We start from the raw sequence: 26,841 nt of genomic DNA on the forward strand, positions 1-26,841 counted from the left end.
TCATTGTTGCTTTCTTAGTTATCCTCTGCTGATTTCTAAAGGCTTCCCAATCCTCTGGCTTCTCACTAATATCCACCATATTGCATGCTTTTCTTTTACTTTTATGCTGTCCCTGATTTCCCCAGTCAGTCATGGTTGCCTCATCCTCCACTTAGTATGTTTCTTCATTGGGATGAATTTCTGCAATGGCTTCTGAATACCTCCAGAAACTCCTACCATTGCTGCTCCAGCATCTTCCCTTTCCGATTAACTCTAGACAGCTCCTCACTTATGCATTTGTTGCTACCTTTACTTCAACTAGAATATTGTTACATCTGATTCCAGCTTCTCTCTCTCAAACTGCTGGCTGAATTCAATCGAGGGGTTCCTTCACCTTATGGTCCCTAAGCAAGTCTGCCTCATTACACATATCAAATCCAGAATTGCCTGTTCTCTAGTGGACTCTACCACAAGCTGCTCTGAAGAAATATCTCGTAGACATTCAACAACTTTTTTTCTTGAGATCCACTACCAACTCGATTTTCTCAGTCTACCTGTATTTTGAAGTCCCCATGATTACTGTGATCGTGCCTTTCTTACATGTCTTTTCTATCTCCTGGTTTATTTTCTTCTCCAAATCCTGATTACTATCAGGAGGTCTGTACATAAATCCCATCAGGGTCTTTTTTCCCTTTGTAGTACCTCAGTTCTTCCCTCACAGATTATACACCTTCTGACCCTACATCACTTCTTGCTATCAATTTAATTTCATTTCTTATTAACAAGACAACCCTGCCCTTTCTGCTTACTTGCCTGTCCTTTCGATAGGAAGCGTATCCTTGAATATTCAGTACCAAGCCCTCATCCCTTTACAGCCATATTTTTATGATGCCCACAACATTGTACCTGTTCATTTCAATATGCACTACAAGCTCATTGACCTAACTGCTTATATTGCACACATTTAAGTACAGCACCCTCAGTCCTGTATTGACCACCTTCCTTCTCATACGTGTCCCATTACCGGCTATGTCTGAAGTTAGATTCCTGACCCATTCCACACTCTCTGCCCTGTTACTTGTTTTGGAAACTTTAGTAACTTCAGCTGACAGCACATGGTCTGACAGTGTAGCCCGTTGGCTGTTCGCAACTAGCAACTAACTTGCAAGAATCATATCATTGTGTCTAACGTTCTCTGTGATCCTGTGATTGAGCAGCAACTTCTTAAAAACCACAAGTGTGTTTAGAATCACACGAATAACCAATTAATGAAAAAAGAACAAAGAACTGCAGATACAGGAAATCAAAAACAAAAACAAAAGTTGCTCAAAAACTCAGGTCTGTGAAGACAAAGCAGGACTAATGTTTCAGGTCCAGCGACCCTTCGTCAGAACACTGTTTATAAGGCACCTGGATCCACACTGAAGGGTTGTAACCTGCAGGGCTCCAGGCCAGGTGTTGAAAGGTAGGATAACAATGGATAACTGGTTTATTTTATCTGGACCAGACACAATGATCCGAATAGCCTCTTTCTGTGTCAGAACCCTCCTATGGTTCTATAGTTCTTCTATGCTCACAATGCAGCATGATGACTCAGTGGTTAGCACTGCTGCTTCACAGCACCAGGGACCCCGATTTGATTTCAGCTCGGGCCACTATCCATGTGGAGTTTGCACATTCTCCACACGTCTGTGTGGGTTTCCTCCGGGTGCTCCGGTTTCCTCCCACAGTCCAAAGATGTGCAGGTTAGGCGAATAGGCCATGCTAAATTACCCCACAGTGTTCCAGGGTGTGTTGGTTATGTGCATTAGTCAGGGGCAAATACAGGATAGGAGGAATGAGTCTGGGTGGGTTACTCTTCAGAGGGTCAGTTTTGGGCCAAAAGGCTTGTTTCCACATTGAAGAGATTCTATTTAAAAAATGCAGTTCACTTATATCTGCTCGAAGCTAAATACATTCATTCATGAGGACTTGTTCTCTGCAGGAAATGGGAGTTTGTTGGGGCTTTTTAAAAATATTAAACAAATGTATAAAAGTCAATAGCACCCTGGTGCTAGTTTCACTCAAAGCTGGCAAGCCAGCCAATCAGCACTGGTTTCTCAAGCTCAAGTTTAAATTGGTGTTGCCTTTAAAACTTGGTTTTCTGGAATCTCTCCTAACCTTTCTCTTTCTTATTTATTCATGGACTCACTTTTATTGTCTATTACAAATTGCCTTGAAATGGTGATGCCATCTTAACCATTCCAGTCTGCCCTGAGTGATCCATCAACTTTATTCTTAGGATATTTTTCTGTGATAGTTTAGAGACTATCGATTGACTTGCTCAGGTCTGTAGTTACATATAGGCCAGACTATTACCGATGTTTTTCCCTGAAGGATATTAATGAACCAGATGGATTTTACCATTTAACATTGTTGATTCCAGACTTATTCAATTAAGTTGATTTAAATGTGCCAGCAGCGATGGTGCTTTTGTTAGCTCAGGCTTCACAACTTCTAATCTAGTAACATATCTACTAAGTTATTCTTTCATGGGATGTGGGCAAGGCCAACATTCATTGCCTGTCCCTAATTGTGCTTGTACTGAGTTGTTTCCAAAAACATTTTGATGTGAAGAAGGATCTACTTGCTTGCTTCCTCTCTCCAAAGATGCAGCCTGATCTGATAAATGTTTCAACCTTTTTCTGCATTAGTTTGATTCTCAGCAATTTCAGATTAAGGTGCCTTGTTTACGCCCTTGGAATGTCTGCAAGTGCTTTCATACTATGTTCACTCAAACTAAGTTAAAAGAATTCAGTCTGGTTGTATTTGTACCTGACTATTTGTTCATTTCCAATGCTGTACGATCTTTTGCAATGTGCACTCAAAGCAGCAACACAATAAACAGTAGCAGAGTACCAGTGAAGGAGCAGAAACCAATGGAAGCCTGTATGAATAACATTTATTCAATAAAATGGGTAGGAGTGATGACCATCCCATGGCAGAGGACTGTGTTCAGACTTGACATCTAATATTGAATTTCCATTTTGATGCAACAAAAGACCATCCTGGTCTTGACATTGAGCAGTGCATCATATAGCTGCATAATAATGTTTTAGCTTGGTAAGTAGTAATATATTCTTAAGACAAGTGCACCTCTTAATTTGAAAGAGATGCTATGGTTTTCAAACACCATTTAACATGCAAAAACATCATTCATGTGGGCAGATATGAGTCTGTGCATGACAAATCATTTTGACAAAGACCTGCAACATCTTTTCTTCCTGAAATGCTAATTAATCCCTTTTCACAGACATCCAGAATAGTAGAAATAAACCAGTTACCGTTTTGATATGGGAGGCTAATTGCTTGTTGATTGCCAAGGTGTATTTCTCCTGATCTCGTTAGGGTTATTTGGTTACTTGTATCACCTTCGATGCTTAAAGTTATTGACTGAATGCAACTGTGGTCCAGATTCTGAAAGTAAAAAAAAAATTAAATCGAAAGACCCAAACCTGCTCATTCAATTATTTTAACTTTTATTCTACATTTGTCTTATGATAAAACAAAGATGTACCAAAACTGAATTTATTAACCAGATGACTTTAGTAAACAGAAACACGTTACAACCCTAGAATAACTTATGATTTATTGTGGTACTTCTTTTTCAAAGCAATGACTCCAAAATAAATATCTTTTGTCAATGAAACTGTGTTCCATGCAATATGAGTATCGAATGGATTGACTTTTTAACGCCATTAAAAAGTACAGATAAAGCAATCAATAGAGTGCAGACCAATAAGCATATTGAAAAGAAAGCTTTTTTGATGAAAATTCCTTTCAATCAAATCAACTTTACAGGAAAGTGAAAGGATAAAGTTCTTACAGAGAGAAAAAAATCTCAGAAATATAGCATATCTCATAGGCATAGAGTCAGAGTTATACAGCATGGAAACAGACCCTCAGCCCAACTCATCCATGTTGACCAGATATCCTAAATTAATCTAGTCCCATTTGCCAGCATTTGGCCCATATCTCACTAAACCCTTCCTACTCATGTACCCATCCAGATGCCTTTTAAATGTTGTAATTGTACCAGTCTCCACCACTTCCTCTAGCAGCTCATTCCATACACGTACCACCTTCCACATGAAAAGTTGCTCCTTAGATCTCTTTTAAATCTTTTCCTTCTCACCTTAAACCTATGCTATCGAGTTTTGGACTCCTACCCTGGGAAAAAAGACCTTAGCTCTTCACTCTATCTATGCCCCTCAGAATTTTATAAACTTCCATAAGGTTACCCCTCAGCCTCCAACACTCCGGGAAAAATAGCCTCAGCCTATTCAGCTTCTCAGAATAGCTCAAACCTTCCAACACTGGCAATATCCTTGTAAATCTTTTCTGAATCCTTTCAAGTTTATCTGTAAGTTTGTGGCAGATATCTTTGAAAAATCCAGTTCTCGACATTGAGGCAACTATTCAATTTTTTTTTAAAATTTTCATTTATCAATGGATCAGTTGTGTATTTCCATCTCTTTTGTACTTTCATTTGGATTCTTAGCCTTCAATCAATACAAAATTGAGTTTGGCAAAGTTCTAACTCTTCTGGGGTAAGTGGTAGGGTATAAAATATGCTTATGATTCCTCGGTATTGTTCTCATGATTTCTTGGTGTAATTTGGAGCAATTCCCACAATCAATATCAATAACTTAAGAGTGCCCAAGAGGTCAATATTCAGCTGGACCCAATGGAGGTGACAGTGTCCTTAACTGTTGGTAAGGAACCCAGCAGATGTTCCAAATTGACTCTTATAAGGAAGAACGGCCAAATTTAATGTCATTCAGGCAGTTGGCTGGACAGCAGCTGGACTTCCCAGGATCTAGGGCCCTGGGTCAAAGTCCTGCTTACCAATCAGAGTCCCACAATGTTACTGCACAGCTGGTCATAGGTAAGGAGCTGGTTGCTGCCAATACAACACCCAACCAAAGCCCAGTATCATCATGGACCTGCGATACAGGTGAGTAATGGCGGTGATGGACAGAAAGAGTGTTGACAACAAGGACAGTAGGGCAGATCTCAGCAGGCATCCCTCTTCCCAATGCTTGGTCCCTTGATCAGGTGCTGAATGCCTTTAAATGAGGGACTCTCCTGGTAGTCCACAAGGAACTCCGATATAAGTTTGCTTGTGCTCCCCACATGATGAGCACCCACCTGCCACTATATTAATACGAGCGGTGACAGGGTGAGATAGGAACACGGAAGGGATTGCAACAAATAAAATACAATTTATATAGATGAGGTTTACAGGATTCCTAGCTTGCTAATGATGAAAGCTAACTGAAGTTCATTTTAAAATGTTGTCTGGATAACTGGAGGCATTGAGGAAATACCAGCATTCAATTGTTTTTAGTCCCAAAATTTAATAGTTGTTGCAATGTAATTCAAGGAAAAAAACAGAGGGCCCAAAATATAAATAAGCAATAAGGATAGTCCTCGGAAAGATTAAGATAAATGAGGAGTCAGCATAGCTTTTTATGTGAGGGAAAACTTGATTATAATCTAAAATGTTTCTGGTTAGAATTATGTAGGTAGATTTGAGAGAGTTGAATGAAAGAAAACATCTACAAACTATGAATATTTGCACTAGATCATTGGGAGTTGTCAAAGCAAGAACTTTGTGGTTGAAGAAGGGAAGAATATTTGAATTTTGCAGTTATTAATAATGACTCAAATTTACTGGAGATAAATTAGGAAGTCGATTAAAGGGAGCAATAAGAGTTCTTGTTCTTGGAAACAACATTGGATTGCTGTATGAAGTATTTAATCAAGGAACTGGGCATTATTAGATCTCATATTAACTAGGAGATGATTGAGTAGGTCAGAGGCCAAACACACTTTCACAATAGCACAGTTGAAGTTAGCTTAATAATGGAAAAGAGAATGAGTACAATAGAAACATTCAATTTCAGAGCCAAGAAAAATAACCAGGGAAATAGAACACAAATTTCAGGGTGTGAAGAAATAGTATGGCCACATATAGACTTCCATTTAAACTTCTATTTCAGTGCTCTCCAATTTGTTTTTGCCACAATACTCCCAGTTAGAAGCTTAAAAATTGTCAAGCCAAAGCGGGCAGCCAGCAGGAAGATGATAACTTATGAGAAGAGGGCAGGTGAATTGCCCACTGTTGCCTTAGAGTTCTCAATCCCAGTTGGAACCTGACTCCCACTTTAGGAAGTCCTGTCCTCTTTAGTGTATGAGAAAATCCAGATACTGGAAACCATGCGGTGAATCCTGTGTTTTCTTTTAGCTGTGTTACTTCCATCAAGTTTCATGTAAGGGTTTCTCACTGAGAGGCCTGGTGAGATCTCTTGCCATATCTTACAAAAGCCACCTCATTATCTTGCCCCTATTGCATCCTCCCCACCCCATTCTAACCTCATTCTACCACTCACAGAGCAACTCACCATTGCTGGGATATCCCAGAGTGAACCAGCATCCCTGACACTGGCACCACTTTTAAAAGGCCAATGGGCACCCAGCCCAGCTCTATCAGCCTGACATAGTAGACAAGGTGAAATTGATACCCTTGCTTTGCAGGCAGGGACCTGGAGGTCCTGCTGGAAGGAGTGGTGCAGATGGGGTCCACTACCAGAAGAGGCAGACCATGTCCAAGATTGCCACTCAAGTTAAAGCAGTGTCAACCAGCTGGAGGAATGCACAGCAGTGAAGGTTAATGACTGTTTTCATTTTGCCTGTGTAAATACAGGTCTCTCTAATACCTCACACTCACTATCTCTGCCACTGTACCCATCTGATATCAAGGCCCCTTTTTTACTACTTCCACTATTGTCTGCAACATCTTCCCCTCACTCAATGCAACTCAACTCTGAACTTCACTAACCAAACATGCCCTCATCGCTGCCTGCTCACTCCCTACCTCCTAGGAACACCTCCCTATCTGCAAGAAAACTAACACTTAAGCCACATGCTTTCATTTCCCTTAAATCTGAAGAAAACAGCCCAAAATACAGTAGAAAGACTCAAGATGAGCAGTGGGCTGCCAAAAATGCAGCTCTATCCCTCCACTTTTATGGGGAGGATCCTGACTCCGACCATTCTGACTGACCGTATCCAAGACTGTGTCCAAGACCCAGGACTGGTATTGAAGGCTGCCTTTGACTTAATATGCTGGGAACCCTTGACCGAAGACTATATCACTTGACATGACTGAGGACTGGTGATAACCATGACAAGCTTTATAGCTTTGTGTCTGCACTAAATGGCAAGTTTTTATCTGCAGGTACCTGCCCTGATTTCCATGCCTTGACTTAATAAAAGGTGCAGCAAGTTGTTCCAGCCAACAAGTTAGGCTTCACTAGACTTCTCACTTGATTCTGCCATATTTCTTGCCATAGCCCAGAGCCTCAAGGCCCCTACAAATTCTTCCCCATGTAACAAAGGGAAAAATAATTGGATGTAATTTGCTGGAGCCTGGTGAGTTAGATCTTTTCTTTCTTACACCAACCAAATTGATTTTGCTCTGTAGCTTTTTGGAAGCGGATACCTTCACAATGAGGCCTTGATGGCAATGAGGTAACAATGTATCACCTTAACATAAAAATTCCTTAACATTTAATTTTCTGTGACAAAATTAATGAACAACTAATGTTTAAATCTAACAGCTTCCTGAAATGAATGAGGCAGTAAAGGATACCTTGGCAAAGATAACTCCCGGACAATGTAAATTGTCCAGCAACATTTTGCAATTCATGATACATCTTCCTTGCAATAAGTTCCTCAGAGATTTGCAAACTAATTGCTGTCACTTATTGATTTATACAGCAGTTTCTGACCCATTGTCCCGATTCTATTCAATACTCTGAATGGAGTGAATACATCAAACACTATTTCTTTGACAGCGCCACTTACTGTGAAATCAGGGGCCACAATTTAGAAATGGGAAGATATCCAAGCATTTTAGATTTAACAATTTTGTAAATGGGATGGGAATGTAACTCCATGGACTGGACAATGAAGGTGGATAAAGTAGAAAATATTAGATGGACTTCCTAATCTATTTTATTCTTTTAATTATCAACGTTATCATTCTCAATCTCAAAAAAAAACTTCTCAGCATTAAAATAGATAAGGAATGAAATGTAGTTTGAATTTCATTGAATAAGAATTTACCTCTTTCCTGACTCTGATTGAAATTGATACTCTTAAATTGCTTGAACATTTTAACATCCTGCACAAAATTCCCTATAATGTTTCAAGCACAAGTGCATGAAACCAAAGAAATACTTAAAAATATCATCATGATTCATTAGTAGAGACTAATTTCCCATAGAATGAAATAATTCAATTAAAAATAAAATGAGATGCATGAAGGTGCCAGCGACTTTGGTAATTACCAAATGACCTGATTATAGTGTTTCTGTCAAACCAGAGAAACATTTGTAAAATGTACAGTACCAATAAAATAGAGTCATACAGCACAGAAACAGACCCTTCAGTCCAACTCATCCATGCCAACCAAGTTTCGCAAACTAAACTAGTCCCATTTGCCTGCAATTAGCCCATATCCCTCTATTCATGTTCCTGTCCAAATTTTGTTTTAATTTTGTAACTATATCTGCATCTACCTCTTCCTTTGGCAGCTAATTCCACATGCGAACCACTCTGTGTGATAACATCGCCTCTCAGGTCCATTTTAAATCTTTCTCCTCTCACTTTAAAAACTTTGCCTCTAGTTTTGAATCCTCCTACCCAAGGGAAAAGAACTTTGCTATTCACCTTATTCATGCTCCTCATGATTTTATAAACCTCTATAAGGTCAGCCCTCAACCTCTAATGTACCAGTGAAAAAAAGTTCCAGCTTATCCAGCCTCTCCTTATAACTCAACCCTCTAGTTCAATAACATCCTTGTAAATGTTTTCTGCACCCTCTCCAATTTAATAATATATTTCCTATAACAAGGTGACCAAAACTAGCTTCAAAGTTTTACTCACTTATTTTCTACAGTCAAAATCACACAGGTAATTTAAGAGTCAATAGGAATTTTAATCTTGCATTCTAGTTTTTCAATTAGATGAAGAATTTTTATTCTGTTACCTGACCACAAGGCACATTCTGTAAAGTCACCGTGAACTTGTTACTCCTGTGGCTCTTTGCAAAGATGTATTGGCATGTGCCAAGAAATGTAAAAATCCGACCATCAAACGTAGTAAAATGCATGTCTCCTGTGACTGAGCATTCAGCTAAAAAAAAGGAGTATCTGTTACACATTTTAGAAAAATGTGAAGTCTTCCTGAACATAAAAAGAAAGAACTTGCATTCAAAGTTTCGTGTCCTCAGGAGATCCCAAAATGCCTCACAGCCAGTGATTAATTTTTGAGGTAATCACTGTTGTCAGGTAGCCAAATACAGCATCTAATTTGCACATGGCAAGGCCATAAAAAAACAAATTAAATAAATTACAATTTGTTCAACTTGATTAAACATTGGCAGAAAATTGGAAGAAGTCCACTGCTCTTCTTCAAATAGTGCTATTGAATTCTTAATGTTTGTCTGTATGTAAAAATGAGCTTTCATATAATTTTCACTCCAACAGCTAGGACTTCTGACAATATAACAGTTCCTTCACATTGTACTGAAGTGTCTCGATTAGCCATCAACATGTTTCGGAATGAAATGTCAACCCCAACCTTCAAAGTTTCAGTGAGAGTTTAACTATTTATTAGAAGTATTTAAGAAAGATTGATTTTCTTCATGGTGAAATTTGAATGCATATTTTAAATATGTCAATTGTTATCAATCTATTCAAATTAGGCAATCATTTCTTGAAACTAAACTATTATTGTGCTAAGCAGGTACACAAAATCTGACAACACAAACATTTACCTGGACAATCATTGTCTGTACAGTTCCAAACACCACCACTGCAAACGCTGCAAACATCAAACAAGCCAGTTATTGTTAACAGTTAAATACCATGCTTAACTTACAAAATATAAATATGCTGAACAATTTCATTAATTATTTAAATTAGGAAGAACAAAAAGTGTTTAATGACTGTAAAAATAATTAAGGATTTAATAAATTATCCAACTAATGCACAGTTAAGATGAAGTTGTTGTCGCTGTTTCTCATCTTTACTATTTCAGAATCTACTTTTGGGGTCAGTAAGATAGTCTTCTATACAGAAACGTACCACATATTGCAGCCCTCTTGCAAATGAGATCCGATTGGATAGACTGTACCATGGTATGTGCATGGGCAGGTCGACACAGATATGCAGGTTCCATTCTCCATGACAAGTCCTAACAAAATGAGAAATGTATACACAAAATAATTCATGTTCCATCTTCTTTGTCAGTCAGCAGAGTGACACTATTGGAAAATCTGCATGCCCGCACTTTTCAACCACACTTTTATTCCTCCACAGATGTAACAGCTGTCATTATTTATATAAATCATTTTACAATTGTGTTTTACATTACATTAAATTTAATACTGTAATGAAATATATTCTGACTTTCAATGCTGGTACTGTACTCCTTGTAACAAGGCCATAGTTGAAAGATTAGCTAGTTCCAACAATGCTTTCTCCTGACTGGTAGATGTTGAGTACTTTTATTTGGGCAGTGACAATCATTTCCAATTGTAAATGGTAGAAAATTCAAGCAAACCTAAACTACTTATAATTCACTGCAGATCCATTAGTATTTGGAAGGGAAAATGATCTGGGGTTTTGATTCTCCAGTGACCACAACTGGCAAAGGGTAATTGTTTACTCTGGTGATTCCTCAGGTTTATTTGTATGTCGTCATATGGAAGATATGCTATGAACCAACACAATTGGACTGTGTTTTTAAGCAACTTCATTTAAATATGTCTTTAAATATACCTTGATATATTTAACAGTAATAACTAGTTGGAGTTTGATTGATAGAACTAAAAATATATGACGTGCTGGAAAAGCACAGCCAGTCAGTCAGCATCCGAGGAGCAGGAGAGTCAATGTTTCAAGCATAAGCCCTTCATCACATTCCTGATGAAGAACTTGTGCTCAAAATGTCGACTCTCCTGCTCTTTAGATGCTGCCTGAACGGTTGTGCTTTTCCACCACCATACTTTTTGACTCTGATCTCCGGCACCTGCAGTCCTACTTTCTCCCTAAAAATATGGTCATCACAAAAATAAGCATTTTTAATCATAGTGTCAAATAAGTAGCTTTTAAAAATGTGAAGAACAATTCTCCAGTTATATTTGGGAATGATAGTTAATTTCTTAACCACTTTGAGTCAAATAAAATCAAAAACTTTGAAAACTTTCATCTTTGTGACTTTGTAGACAAAAGTTCCAGCTGACCTTTGGAGCCTCCTTGAGGGCCTGCAAATTATCACCATTAGCAAAAATTCCCAATGGTAGTTCTTCCATCTCAGGTCATGAACTGATTTGGGGCAGTGCCTACATTTGTCTAGATAACAAAAACTCGAATAACTTGAAATTCTGTAACATTTGCGTTGGTCACTCACATCAATTTTGGCAGAATTGCGTAGAGAAAACAAGCATGGTGGCTCAGTGGTTAGCACTGTGGCCCTACAGCACCAGGGACCAGGTTCAATTCCAGCCTTGGGTGACTGTGTGGAGTTTGCACGTTGTCCTCATGGGTATACTCTAGTTTCCTCCCACAATCTAAAGATATGCCAGCCATGCTAAATTGTCTATTGGGTGAGGTGCATTAGGTGGGATAAATGTAGGGGGATGGGTTGAGGGTCGGTGTGGCCTTTTAGGGCCGAATGGCCTGTTTCCACACTGTAGGCAATCTTACTGAGTGCAAACTCTATCCTACTGTAAATCTTCACCAACACACGTTTTTACACTGAGTTAAAGATGTTTGAACGTGAAGAGACATGATATGAGGACAAATAATTATAATCATGATATGAAATGCCATGTTGGACTGGGGTGGACAAAGTCAAAAATCACACAACACCAGTTTATAGTCCAACAAATTTATTTGGAAGCACTGCTCCTTCATGATGTGGCTAGTGGGCCAGGATCATAAGGCACAGAATTTATAGCAAAAGATCATAGTGTCATGCAACCGATACGATATATTGAACACACCTAGATTGCTGTTAAGTCTTTCATCTTTTAGAATGGGTTGCAGGCATTGTTTCATTAATATGTAAATCCCAGAACTTCTTCCAAGATAATTGAAGGTTTTATTAAAAAAGGTGACATCTCAGCTCAGACAATACATTAAAGGTATGAGGCTAGAGTCTGTCTGTATTCCGATCTCGAGTCAGACTGGTTCTATTTGCAAAATAGGAATTTATGAAATGTCACATGGACTAACTGCCTGCAGATTGTATGTTTTTTGAAAAATATAGAATGTATCTGCAAATGCAAATTCACCCTTTAGACTTATGTATGTGTGTGTGTGCGCATGTGAGGGAGAGAGAGAGAGAATGTGTGTGTATGTGTGTGCATGTGCTTGGTAGAGTGTGTGTGCGCGCGCGCAAATGTTTAGATTAGATTCCCTACAGTATGGAAACAGGCCCTTCAGCCCAAGAATCCACACTAACCTGCATCTCACATCTCATTTGACGTATCTTCTCCTATGTCTACAGGTTTGCATCTGAGTTAGGGAATGGTGCACAAAAACCAGAAATCCAGATATTTTTCTTTCACTGGATATTTACCAAAGTGATGAAATTGCCTTACCGTCTGGACAGTAACAACCATCTAGGCAGTGCAGGCTACTCCCCAAGCATTCCTTTTCAAATGTGCAAGTGGGTGGGCAGCAACTAATACAGTCACGGTGAACAAAGCTATCTTCACACTGATCAGCTGAAATATAGCACAAAATCATCTCAAAACCTTTGATGCAACAGAGTTTTAATATGTAAAATATAAACTTACAAAATATGATAATGTGGCTCAACCTGCATCAATCCATATTACTGTATTGCAAAAACATCCTACCAGCTATGTGAGGCATTAAAATGATCCACAAATTTTCCAGCTTTTCTCCTTTCGATATGAAGGAACACTCCCTTTATGATATACGTTCTATCTTTATGAATGTAAAACAATAGTTTATGCTATGACAGCATCAAGTTCATTCTATTCAGGTCCAATGGAGAAGATGATCTCCAAATCTAGAGTGGAGATGATTCATAATATTGTTGAAACGGCAGAACACTTTGAATGATGAAAATTGAGATATAACCATTAAAGGTGTTAAGAAACACATTAACCTTTCAAAACAAATCATAATCAAATGGAGAAACTGCCATCTTTATCTGGTCTGGCCTATACGTAATGCCAGACCCACCACAGTGGTTGACTCTTAACTGCCCTTTGGGCAATTAGAGATGGGCAATAAATACTGGCCTAGCCAATGACGTCGTCACTCCATGAATGAATAAAAAAGGAACGCCCTGAAAAATAAATCACTTTATACCAATATATTTTATAATTTATAAGAAAAACATTATCTATGATCATTAGACCCAAATATTAGTATCATTCTGTTCTCAGATCCATTCTGGGATTATTTGGCCAGTCCATGTTCAAACTGAGCAGCCAGAAAACTGATAGAAGTTTGTCCTCAAGCCAAATTCATTGGCAGCTTACCCAAGAGAACATACTAATGTGAAGCCATCTACCTTGTGTAAGTCAGTAGGGGGACTGGAGTGGGCTACATGGTGACAATCATTCACAGCTGCTGCTGAGGATTTTAGAGGCACGTCTATCCAGCTCATCACTACTTTGCTGATAGAAACTTTCAAGATGCAGTCTCTCCTAATTTATACATTTCAAAACTTCTAATGCTGGTTTTAGACATCCAAAACAAAGACTTTGCAAATATGGACCAAACAAGTATACAGATTGACCAAAACCATCTAATTGCTAAACAGATCCATTGTTATGCTTGAGAAATTTACAATAACCTTGATAATATTAAAAATGTATGCAAAATCTGCTCTCCTCTTAACATTCAAGTCTTTACAAATTAACATAAGTAAATATTTCTGCAAAATAATTCAGAATTATGTATTTTGTTTAATGGTTTCTGGTAATGTATTAGTGTACCTTAATATTTCAAAACAGTAAGTTTAATAACAGCAAGTACAAAACTTACTACAAGTAGGAAAATCATCTCTCCAGTCCATTAAAGGGTAGCCTGCATGGGAGCATGCCCTGGCGTACTCTGAAATTGCACGACAATGTGTTTCACTGTCATCCACCCTGTTTCACAGAATAATACATTTATTTGCCATAACTTTTTTTATGTCAATCAAACAAATTAGTTTTTAATATTCACTAATAAGATTTTTTTTCTTATGGAACAGGTACAATTTTTAATAGTTTACTGAGAAAAGAGTCATCTAATGAGTTGGGAATTTAATACTTACATGCACAGATCATTGATACAACTGGCAATATAGGGATTAGGCTGAACGTATTCACGACAGGTAAAGAAGGGAAACCCCATTAGAACTTCACACTTTGCAATGATATCCTAAAATAAATTTTAAAAATAAACACTGAATGAAAGTTCAGCATTACTTTCTAAAGCAAATCTACAAAATTAATACATCATGCAATAATTTCCATAGTACTTAGCATAAAGAATAGGTTGACAAACTTACTTGAATGGCAGAATGCAACTCAAGGTGATAAAATGTAAAATAAGTCAGCATCCATGACTAAAATTCTTTCTAATCTTGTTGCCTCACTTAATTTATCTGCTTAAAACTAACAGAATTTTATTTTATAAGATATTTTGTATATGCATAATATGTAGACCACCACCACGTTTATTTCTGTGCTTATCAAGCAGCACTCTTCTTTCCGATGATTGCACAAGTTGAAATAAAAGTATTTAGGAATGGAATCAAACAGATGTTTTCACACAAAGTGAAAAACAAGAACACACTTTCTCAAACGTCTGAGATTGCTGGGTTAATTAGAATTTTCAAGGTCCAATTGTATATTAAAACATAACAAACAAAGAGAGATGAAAAAGATCAGCCATGATCTATTTCAGTGACAGAATAAGCTCAAAAGACTCAGTAGCCTCATACATTTTCATAGATATAACCACAGTATCTGTATTTTCTCATACCTTCCTGTGCTTGATATCATCCTAGTACATCTACATCCTATGTCCTGTATTCTTTTATTGTTTTTTTATATAATTGGTGCCCAAAACTGTGTAGCATTTTCAATTTACATTCACTTGTAAATTTTTAAAAGTACAGACAAAAGAACTTCTCATGAAACCAAATTGGATTAACCAATTAACTTTTCAAAAATAAAACAGATAATTTTATGAATATCTTTCAAAATCATTCAAACTCTTGTCAAGATATTTATAATTTATGAGGGAAAATAATCTGGAAAATAAACTCAAATATTACCATAGTCTGTGTCAATTCTTGGAACCAGGCTAGATGTCATTCAACCAGTGCATGTCCAAACCAAGAGGTCCAAGCACCAAAGGGCCTTAGGCTATATCCACAGCCTGTTCATCTAAATAAAGACATCAATGTAGAGCCCTCTGCCTCACTGAAAGTTACTGAAGAGGGATTGGTTTCAACGACATCACAAAGTCCAATCATAACCAAGCTTAAAATAACCTGAAGGAACTGTGAGTGCTGCAAATCAGGAACAAAAACAGAAGTGCTGGAAAACCTCAGCAAGTCTGGCAGTATCTGTGCAGAGAAATCAAAGTTAACACTTTGGGTCCAGTCACCCTTCCTCAGAACGGAGAGATCTGAGGAAGGCTCACTGCACCCAAAACGTTAACTTTGATTTCTCCTCACAGATGCTATTAGACCTGCTGAGATCTTCCAGCAACTTTTGTTTTTGTTCCAAAAATAACCTGCCCAGTTCATCATCAATTGATTCATTGATTAGATGCTTTAACAGGCTGTATGTTCTTAATTTGGTGTGGAATGTCTCTTTTAGGGTGTCCTGAACTAAAGGTTCAACAATTTTAGTTGTTTGCCAAACATTGTGGTTCTTGAGTCTGAATCTATAAAATATTTACAGTAGTCAGAAGTCACATGATACCAGGTTATAGTCCAACAAGTATATGTACAATCACAAGCTTTTGGAGCACTGCTCCTTCGTCACTTCACTTGACGAAGGAGCAATGTTCTGAAAGCTTGTGATTTTAAATAAACCTGTTCGACTACAACCTGGTATCATGTAACTTCTGACTTTGTCACCCCAGTCCAAAACTGACATTTCCACATCATATTTACAGTCAAGAGACTATTTTCCCTATGTGTCACTTCAAAGGGTTTGTTCCATTGACAAAAAAAATGAGTAGTAGTAGTTTGGAAATAGAGAACTTGAGTATTGCTGAATAAACACATTTTGTCAAAGTTACTTTCTTGCACTCATCGAGACAGTTTGCAGAATACAACTGCATGGGAAAAACAAACATTCATATGCTGACTGTCTGGCAAGTGCACTCTGGTAGGTAGATGCATTGCCATGAAAAATCTATTCATTAACGATGGCTGACAGAAGCCAGGTTCTGTTAAATTTTAAAACAAGTAGAGGTTTATTTTCAAGAATAAGGATTTTGCCCTGAGAATGCACCAGTGAATGGATGTCATTTATTTTTATTGAGATGAATCAGATACAGGGCCCTATGTATCACTGTATTTCAAGATGTGAAAGTGCACCACACTGCAGGCCCAACTGGCAATGCTAAATTGCTGTCAGAGTACTTCCTTACCCATTCAAGATTATCCAAAAATTTTGTCCAATTTCTAAATCAAATCTAATGCTAGACACTGTGCTGCAAGTTTTAGAAACACAGGCTAGTTGAGTATAGTCAGTACCTTGCTCATTGTGGACAGTTGAAGGTATATGCTGTTTGATATAATCTGCTGCACTTTGGGGTGTATAGACTACATACCTGGCATCATACCAGCATTGAAATTCATATATCACATTATTCATTTGTATAATAGAACAGGATATCTTTTTGGGCTGGAGGCAGCACCTTGTTAATGACTAACACCATTCATGTTGCTACTGCATAAGAATAGTGTGAAACAGCTAGCCTCACTTCTTACTCAGAATGTTGTGATGCCCTTTCAGAGTAATCTGAGGCAGACTGAGCACATTTTAGGACCAAGACCTTAGGGCCTTCCATAAGTTTGTCCAATATACATTGAGAAATTATTTTATCTGAGCAACCATTGTCTTTGACATGTCCTATTTCAATATCAAGTTTGCACTGTGAATGAATTACTCAGGCTACATGCTGATGTCATGCCAGGTATGCAAGCAATACATCCAAAAGTCTGGCGGACTGCATCAAATAGCATGTCTCTTCAGCTTTTCACAACAAGCAAAGTGTTGACTGTAATCAATCAGCCAATCCTTGTAAAACTCACAACACAGTGTTTAACATTAGATGTGACTCCTCAATTGGACAGCATTTGATAGATAATCCTGAATATGCAAGAAATTACATTGACAACCAATTTAGGATTGTCAGTCCACCTTACAGTGTGCACACTTGCATGTACTGGTAGCTGTATACATTAATATACAGAGCTCTGTTCTTGGCAAACAGGAAGAATATGTATACATGCTATACTGTTTCAACTCACTAAAATAGGTGATAACATATGCTGGTTCATTTCTCATGGCCTGTCCAACCAGAGCTAACCAGTTTGTTTAAAATTCAGCAAAACCTGCCTGATAATTGTCAATCAGCATTATTGAATGCATTTTCCATGTCAATGCTCTACCAATCAGAAACCACTGCCAAATAACCAGTACTCTCATGGAATGTAAATGTTGATATCTCCCATGAATGTGCATTCTTGCGAAATGCCCCGAGTTTAAAATGAAAAGTTTCAACAAAACATATCTATTGTCAGCAATACAAAAGATGAGAAGTTAAAATTGGATTATATCCATCTATTCATAAGTATATTATACATCCAAAAATATAGTTCTTGGCCAGGCAATACCACAGCAATAAGACTTTAGTTAACCATCTTTTTACCTCATAAATATTTGAAGTACATCTTTGAGACATAGTAATTGCCATGTTTATTCGCAGTCACTATATTACAAAAGCTTGTGGAAATGTTTTGAGCTGTGTCAAAATGATAATGGCCACATAAACAAACATTTTACATTTATGTAATTATATTTGAATCATAATTTTTTAAATCTAGCAAATTGTCACCAATATAGTAATTTAGCAGACACTAACATTAATCATTGCTCCTTTGCCTCGACATGGACTGTGGAAGTCAAGCAAAACAGATCCACAAGGAGCATCAGAAGGAGACTGTGACATCCAGCTATTTCCAAAGATTGCAACATCTTCAGTCAGCATGCCTGAAAAAGTCAATACAATAGCATTAGCTTAATTTGCCGGCTTACAAACCTCCCTGTGTGAGGGACCTTCTGTAAATAAACATACAAGCATACACATGTGGAGCAGAAATAAACCGTTCATCTCCTTCAGCCTGCATCACCATTTGATTAAATCACAGATTATTTGATTGTGGTTTCTACTTTCTTGACTATTCACTATATCCTTTGATTCCCCTATCAGTCAAGAACCTGTCTGCTTCCAAGTTAAAAATACTTAATCTACTTCCACAGACTAACAATCGTCTGAGAGAAAAAGAATTCTCCTTGACTCTGTCTTAAATGGACCACCTCCAATTTTTAAAATCTGTCTCCTACTTCTAAGCTCTCCAGAACAAGATACATCCTTGCAAGATTCACACTTTATATCCCCTTAGGATTTTCTATGTTTCAATAAGACCACTCTTCATTTCCAAACTCCAATGGGAATGTATACTTGGAAATAAAATATGAAATAACTTTCTGATGTGTAGATATAACTAAAAATAATTGCATTAATATGTAGCACCAGAACCACTGTGCCAATGAGTCAACAAACAGAAAACATAAAAATAACCACGAGCAGCAATTGGATGACATGATTAGGATCTGTGGACCACAGTTTGAAACTCTCGGCATTCAGTTAATATGCTGCCAGTGTCGTTATTGTAGCTGAACATGTAAAGCGCTGTGAATATCCAAGCACATAAAAAGTTATTTATCTTCTTCAAGAAAATCAACCTTATAGAAACAAAACTTGATATTTATCTGAAACTAATTTCCTGAGTTTTTTTTTTAAATACTAACAGTGACTTCTACATTTGTTTTCAAGGTTTATATATTTATGTTTATCAGGATATAAAAGTAGCAAAGCTGGTCTGGTGGATTTGTTTTCAAGATTGGAATCCAAAGTAGGACCATAAAGTGCTCTGGTGCTTACGACACTCCAAGCACACTCCACGTACCTTTTAAATTTTGTGAGGTTTCTCATCTCATCTACTTTCCCAAACAATGCATTCCAGACCCCTACCACTCTCTAGGTTTCTTGAAAACCCCTCTAAACCTCCTGCTTTTAATTTTACAATCATGGCCCCTTGTTATTCACGCTGCAACTAAGGGGGACAGCTGCTTTTTATTCACCTTGTCCATGTCCCTCATAACATTATACTCCCCCGTCAACCTCTGCTCCGAAAATAATGTCAAATTTTATCCAACCTCTCTTCCTGGCTAAAATGCTCATTCCCAGGCAACATCCTGGTGAATCTACTCTGCACCCCCTCCAATCATATCCTTCCAATAATATGGTGACCAGAACTGCACAGATACTCCAGCTGCAGTGTAACCAAAATTCTGTACCATTCCAAATGACCACTCTGCTCTTATGTTCATTGTAATGACTGATGAAGGCAAGCATCCCATATGCCTTCATTATTACCCTAGTAATCTGACCTGTTGCCTTCAGGGGTCTGCATGCAAGCACCTCAGATCCTTTTTGTTCATCTGAGCTTCCTAGAGTCTTGTATGACCTTGTTTTGATCCTTCTTCCAAAGTGCACCACCTCACATTTATCAGAATTAAATTCCATCTGCCCAATCAGTTTATATTCTCCTGTAACCTGATATCTTTCTCTTCACTGTCAACTATCTGACCAGTTTTTGTGTCATCCACAAGCTTATTTAACATCCCCCTTACACTCCTTGACATGCTTGTATAGATCACAAACAATAAGGGACCCAGCACTGATCCCTGTGCTACACCACTGCACACCGGATTCCAGGTACATAAACAGCCTTCTATACCACAATTCTCTGTCTCCTATCATTAATCTAATTTTGGATCCATCTTGCCACATTATCCTGGATCCCATGAGCTTTTGCGTTCTTATGCTCTTGCCTTCTTATTTGATAAGATCATGGCTCATCTGGATATAGCTTTACCTTCCTACCTATTCCCTTTGACTTCCTTGTTAATAAAGAATCCATCTTCCTCCATCTCAATCAATCTGTTTACACTACTCTGTAGAGAAGAATTCTACCAACTAACAACCTTCTGAGGGAATAAAAATCTCATCTCTATCTTATATATGCAACCCCTTATTTTTAAACAATGTTCCCTAGTTCTAATCTTTTTCACAAGGGTAAATATACTTTCTGCATCCACCCTGTCAATCCCCTCAGGGATTTTATGTTTCAATATGATCATTTTTCCATTCTCTAAATTCCACTGGATGCACGACCAATTAGAATTAGAATTCCTACAGTGTGGAAACAGGCCCTTCAGCCCAGCAAGTCCACTGACCCACCAAAGAGTAACTCACCCAGACCCATTCCCCTATGAGTCTACGTTTCCCCATGACTAATGCCAGGAACAGGGAGATAATGGACTTGAATGTGTGGCTGGGGAACTGGTGCAGGAAGCAAGGATTTAAATTCTTGGATTACTGGGGAATGTTTTGTGGTAAGCATAAATTATACAAAAGAGACGGTTTGCACCTTAATAGGTTGGGGACCAGCATTCTGGCGGGCAGGTTTGCTACTGCAACACAGCTGCGTTTAAACTAAATAGCGGGGAGGAGAGGACAAACTGGAAGTTTAAGAAGGAAATTGAAGGGAAAGTTAGAACAAGGGAAGTCAAGAAAGACAACAGTGTCAATGAAGCAGAAAACTCAAAAAGGGATCATGCCGTAAGTTTGAGTGAAATAGGGGTTGATAGGAAGGGTGAGGGCAGTAACAAATTAAAAATGCTATATATGAATGCACGAAGTATTAGGAATAAGATAGATGCGCTTGAGGCTCTTTTGGAAATTGGCAGCTACGATATTGTGGGGATAACTGAGACATGGCTTCAAGTGGACAGGGCCTGGGGAATGAATATTCAAGGCTATACATGCTATCGTAAGGACAGACTGACGGGCAGAGGGGGTGGAGTGGCCCTGTTGGTAAAGGATGATATTCAGTCCCTTGCGCGGGGCGACCTAGAATCAGGGCATGCAGAGTCAGTATGGATAGAGCTGAGAAATTCTAAGGGTAGAAAGACCCGCTTAGGAGTTATCTACAGGCCCCCAAACAGTAGTATGGATGTAGGGTGTAAGTTGAAAAAGGAGCTGAAATTGGCCTGTCGCAAAGGTGTTACTACAGTTGTTATGGGGGATTTCAACATGCAGGTAGACTGGGAGAATCAGGATAGTATTGGACCTCAAGAAAGAGACTTTGTGGAGTGCCTCCAAGATGGATTCTAAGAACAGCTGGTGCTGGAGCCTACCAGGGAGAAGGCAATTCTGGATCTGGTATTGTGCAACGAACCAGAATTGATCAGGGACCTCGAAGTGAAGGAGCCATCAGGAGGTAGTGACCATAATACAACAAGCTTCAATCTGCAATTTGAAAGGGAGAGGGTACAATCGGTAGTGACAATATTTCAGTTGAATAAAGGGAACTATGGAGCTATGAGGGAGGAGCTGGCCAAAGTTCAATGGTGCAATACCTTAGCAGGGATGACAGTGGAGGAACAATGGCAGATATTTCTGGGTATAATGCAGAAGATGCAGGATCAGTTCATTCCAAAAAGGAAGAAAGATTCTATGAGGAGGCAGGGGTGGCCGTGGCTGACGAGGGAAGTTAAGAAACATATAAATTCAAAAGAGAAAAAGTATAACATAGCAAAGATGAGTGGGAAAACGAAGGACTGGGAAGCTTTTAAAGAACAACAGAGGAATCCGAAGAAGGAAATACGCAGAAAAAAAAGAGGTATGAAGGTAAACTGGCCAGAAATATAAAGGAGGATAGTAAAAGCTTTTTTAGGTATGGGAAAGGCAAAAAAATGGTTAAGACTAAAATTGGGCCCTTGAAGACAGAAACAGGGGAATATATTACGGGGAACAAGAAATGGCAGAAGAGTTGAATTGGTACTTCAGATCTGTGTTCACTGGGGAAGACACAAGCAATCTCCCTGAGGTAACAGTGGCTAAAGGACCTGAACTGAAGGGAATTTATATTTGCTAGGAATTGGTGTTGGAGAGACTGTTAGGTCTGAAGGCTGATAAGTCCCCGGGACCTGATGGTCTACATCCCAGGGTACTGAAGGAGTTGGCTCTAGAAATCGTGGATGCGTTGGTGATTATTTTCCAGAGTTTGATAGATTCAGGATCAGTTCCTGCGGATTGGAGGGTGGCTAATGTTGTACCACTTTTTAAGAAAGGTGGGCGAGAGAAAGCAGGAAATTATACACCAGTTAGTCTGACCTCAGTGGTGAGAAAGATGCCGGAATCTATTATAAAGGATGAAATTACCACACATCTGGATAGCAGTAACAGGATAGGTCAGAGTCAGCATGGATTTATGAAGGGAAAATCATGCTTGACTAATCTTCTGGAATTTTTTGAGGATGTAACTCTGAAGATGGACAAGGGAGATCCAGTAGATGTAGTGTACCTGGACTTTCAGAAAGCTTTTGATAAAGTCCCACATAGGAGGTTAGTGAGCAAAATTAGGGCGCATGGTATTGGGGGCAAAGTACTGACTTGGATTGAAAATTGGTTGGCTGACAGGAAACAAAGAGTATTGATAAACGGCTCCCTTTCGGAATGGCAGGCGGTGACCAGTGGGGTACCGCAGGGATCAGTGCTGGGACCACAGCTTTTTACAATATATATTAATGATATAGAAGATGGTGTTAGCAATAACATTAGCAAATTTGCTGATTATACTAAGCTGGGTGGCAGGGTGAAATGTGAGGAGGATGTTAGGAGATTACAGGGTGACCTGGACAGGTTAGGTGAGTGGTCAGATGCATGGCAGATGCAGTTTAATGTGGATAAATGTATGGTTATCCACTTTTGTGGCAAGAACAGGAAGGCAGATTACTACCTAAATGGAGTCAAGTAAGGTAAAGGTACAAAGAGATCTGGGTGTTCTTGTACACCAGTCAATGAAGGCAAGCATGCAGGTACAGCAGGTAGTGAAGAAGGCTAATAGCATGCTGGCCTTCATAACAAGAGGAATTGAGTATCGAAGCAAAGAGGTTCTTCTGCAGCTGTACAGGGCCCTGGTGAGACCGCACCTGAAATATTGTGTGCAGTTCTGGTCCCCAAATTTGAGGAAAGACATTCTGGCTAATGAAGGAGTGCAGCGTAGGTTCACGAGGTCAATTCCTGGAATGGCAGGACTATCTTATGTTGAAAGATTGGAGCAACTGGGCTTGTATACCCTTGAGTTTAGAAGACTGAGAGGGGATCTGATTGAGACGTATAAGATTATTGAAGGATTGGACACTCTAGAGGCAGGAAACATGTTTCCGCTGATGGGTGAGTCCCGAACCAGAGGACACAGCTTAAAAATAAGGGGTAGGCCATTTAGGACAGCGATGAGGAGAAACTTCTTCACCCAGAGAGTGGTGGATGTATGGAATGCTCTGCCCCAGAAGGCAGTGGAGGCCCAGTCTCTGGATTCGTTTAAGAAAGAGTTGGATAGAGCTCTCAAGGACAGTGGAATCAAGGGTTATGGAGATAAGGCAGGAACCGGATACTGATTGAGGATGATCAGCCATGATCATATTGAATGGTGCTGCAAGCTCAAAGGGCAGAATGGCCTACTCCTGCACCTCTTGTCTATTATCTAACCTACATATCCCTGAACATTATGGGCAATTTAGCATGGTCAGTTCACCCAGCCTGCACATCTTTGGATTGTGGAAGGAAAGTGGAGCATCCAGAGGGGAACCACGAGGAGAATGTGCAAACTCCACACAGACAGTCTCCCAAGGTTGGAATCAAACCCGGGTCGCTGGCGCTGTGAGGCAACAGTGCTAACCACTGACCCACTGTGCTGCCTCAATCTGTGCAAAATTTCTTCATAAAATAATCCTCTCATCACAGGAATCAGTCAAGCAAAACTTCTCTGAACTGTTTCTAATGTAATTATATTCTTTCTTAGTAAGGACATCAAAACTAGACACAGTGTTCTTGATGAAGCCTCACTCATCCCCTGTACAAATTAAACAAATCATCACTTCTTTGTATTCCATTCCCCTTGCAATAAGTGACAACAATCCATTAGCCTTCCTAACATTTGCTGTGCCCATAAACTAACTTTATGTAATTCCTATCAGGCAGAGAGTAGCAATGTTGCTGAACATGTAATTGACAAAACCAGATTAATGTTCTGAGGTTGAATTCCACCATGTCCAGATAGTTACATTTGTGTGCAATAAAAGTCTGGAATTCTGAACTATTCTAATGGCAACTATAGATATAATCATTGTCATCAAAGAAATCTGGTTCACTGCTGTGTCATCTTTAGCTGGACTGGTCTACATGTGACTCCAAACCCACAGCAATGGGCTCTCAATTATCCTTTGTAAATATCTGTAGACACTCCCAATGACTGTTTTTATATTTCTAGCTAACTTTCCCGTGTACTATAATTTTTCCCTTATTATTTGGTTAGTCACAGAGTCATAAAGATAAACAGCAAGGAGATAGACCCTTTGGTCCAACTCGTCCATGCTGACCAGATATCCTAATTTAATCTAGTTCCCATTTGCCAGCACTTGGTCAAAACCCTCTAAACCCTTCCTATTCATATACCCATCCAGATGTCTTTTAAATGTTGCAGTTGTACTAGCCTCCACCACTTCCTCTAGCAGCTCATTCCATTCACACACCACCCTCTCTGTGAAAATGTTGCCCCTTAGGTCTCTTTTAAATCTTTCCTTTCTCACCCTAAACCTATGCCCTCTAGTTCTGGACTACCCCAACCTCAGGGAAAAGACCTTGTCTATTTACCCTATCCATGCCCCTCATGATTTTATAAGCCTTTATAAGGTCACCCCTAAGCCTATGACACTCCAGGGAAAACAGCCCCAGCGTATTCAGCCTCTGCCTATAGATGAAACCCCCCACCCCAGCAACATCCTTGTAAATGTTTTCTGAACACTTTCGAGTTTTACAACATCCTTCATATAGGAGGGAGACCAGAATTGCACACAAATTCCAAAAGTGGCCAAACCAATGACCTGTACAGCCACAATATGACTTCCTAACTCCTGCACTCAATGCACTGACCAATAAAGGCAAGCATACTAAATGCCTTCTTCATTATCCTATCTACCTGAGACTCCACTTTCAAGGAACTATGAACCTGCATTCCAAGGTCTCATTGTTCAGCAACACTCCCCAGCACCTTACTATTAAGTGTATAACTCCTGCCCTGATTTGCCTTTCCAAAATGCAGCACCTCATATTTATCTAAATTAAACTCCATCTGCCACTCCTCAGCCCACTGGCCCATCTGATCAAAATCCCGTTGTACTCTGAGGTAATCTTCTTCACTGTCCACCAGCCCTCCAATTTTGGTGTTATCTGCAAACATACTAATGATACCTCCAATGTTCACATCTAAATCAGTTATATAAATGACGAAAAGCAGTGGACCCAGCAATGATCCTTGTAGCACACCACTGGTCACAGGCCTCCAGTCTGAAAAGCAACCCTCCAGCGCCACCTTCTGTTTTCTATCCGAATGCCTAGTTCTCCCTGTTTTCCATATGACCTAATCTTTTTAACCAGTCTACCATAAGGAATCTTGTTGATCGCACTGCTAATGTCTATGTAAATCAAATCCACTGCTCTGCCCTCATCAATGCTCTTCGTTACCTCTTCAAAAAACTCAGTCAAATTAGTGAGACATGATTTCCTATGCACAAAGCCATGCCGACTATCCCTAATCAATCCTTGCCTTTCCAAACACATGTAAATCCTGTCCCTCCAACAACTTGCCCACCACTGATGTCAGGCTCACTGGTCTCTCATTCCCTGGCTTTTCCTTACCACTTTTCTTAAATAGTGGCATCACATTAGCCAAATTCCAGTCTTCCGGCTCCTCACTTGTGACTATCAATGACACAAATATCTCAGCAAGGGGCCCAGTGATCACATCCCTTACTTCCCACAGAGTCTAGGGTACATCTGATCAGATCCTGGGGATTTATCCACCTTTATGTGTTTTAAGACACCCAGCAACTCCTCTTCTGTTATATGGAGATTTTTCAAGATGTCACCATCTATTTCCCCACATCCTGCAAATACTCGGTTGGTATCTTCCCCTGTCTCCTGCGGTTCCACACATAGGCTGCCTTGCTGATCTTTGAAAGGTCCTATTCTCTTCCTACTTACCCTTTTGTCCTTAAAGTTTTTATAAAATCCTTTGGATTCTCCTTAACTTTATTTGTCAAGGCTACCTCATGTTCCCTTTTTGCACTCCTGATTCCCCTCTTAGTATACTCCTACTGCCTTTATATTCTACTAAGGATTCACTCAATCTCTCGTGTCTATACCTTTTCTCTTAACCAAAACCTCAATTTCTCTAGTCATCCAGCATTCCGTATGCCTATCAGCCTTTCCTTTCACCCTAACAGCAATATACTGTCTCTAGTCTCTTTTCAAGCAGTAAGACCGTGGTATTTTTTGG

General features: G+C 39.1%; 1 protein-coding gene across 1 annotated transcript in view; it reads right to left on the reverse strand.

Annotated features, from left to right (window-relative positions):
- otogl (otogelin-like) overlaps window positions 1-26,841 on the reverse strand; it is a 209,721-nt gene that overhangs the window by 176,271 nt on the left and 6,609 nt on the right. Inside the window, exons 5-12 of the mRNA XM_087997558.1 lie at window positions 18,234-18,361; window positions 14,395-14,501; window positions 14,121-14,227; window positions 12,698-12,823; window positions 10,176-10,284; window positions 9,866-9,912; window positions 9,077-9,222; window positions 3,303-3,435 (exon numbers count right to left, since the gene is read on the reverse strand). Of these exons, the coding sequence (XP_087853684.1) occupies window positions 3,303-3,435; window positions 9,077-9,222; window positions 9,866-9,912; window positions 10,176-10,284; window positions 12,698-12,823; window positions 14,121-14,227; window positions 14,395-14,501; window positions 18,234-18,361 (903 nt within the window). The remainder of the gene's footprint in view (window positions 1-3,302; window positions 3,436-9,076; window positions 9,223-9,865; window positions 9,913-10,175; window positions 10,285-12,697; window positions 12,824-14,120; window positions 14,228-14,394; window positions 14,502-18,233; window positions 18,362-26,841) is intronic.

This window comes from Chiloscyllium plagiosum, unplaced genomic scaffold (assembly GCF_037043375.1).
Source record: "Chiloscyllium plagiosum isolate Xiang-an unplaced genomic scaffold, Cpla_swu_hap1 HiC_scaffold_19, whole genome shotgun sequence".
Lineage (NCBI taxonomy): Eukaryota > Metazoa > Chordata > Chondrichthyes > Orectolobiformes > Hemiscylliidae > Chiloscyllium > Chiloscyllium plagiosum.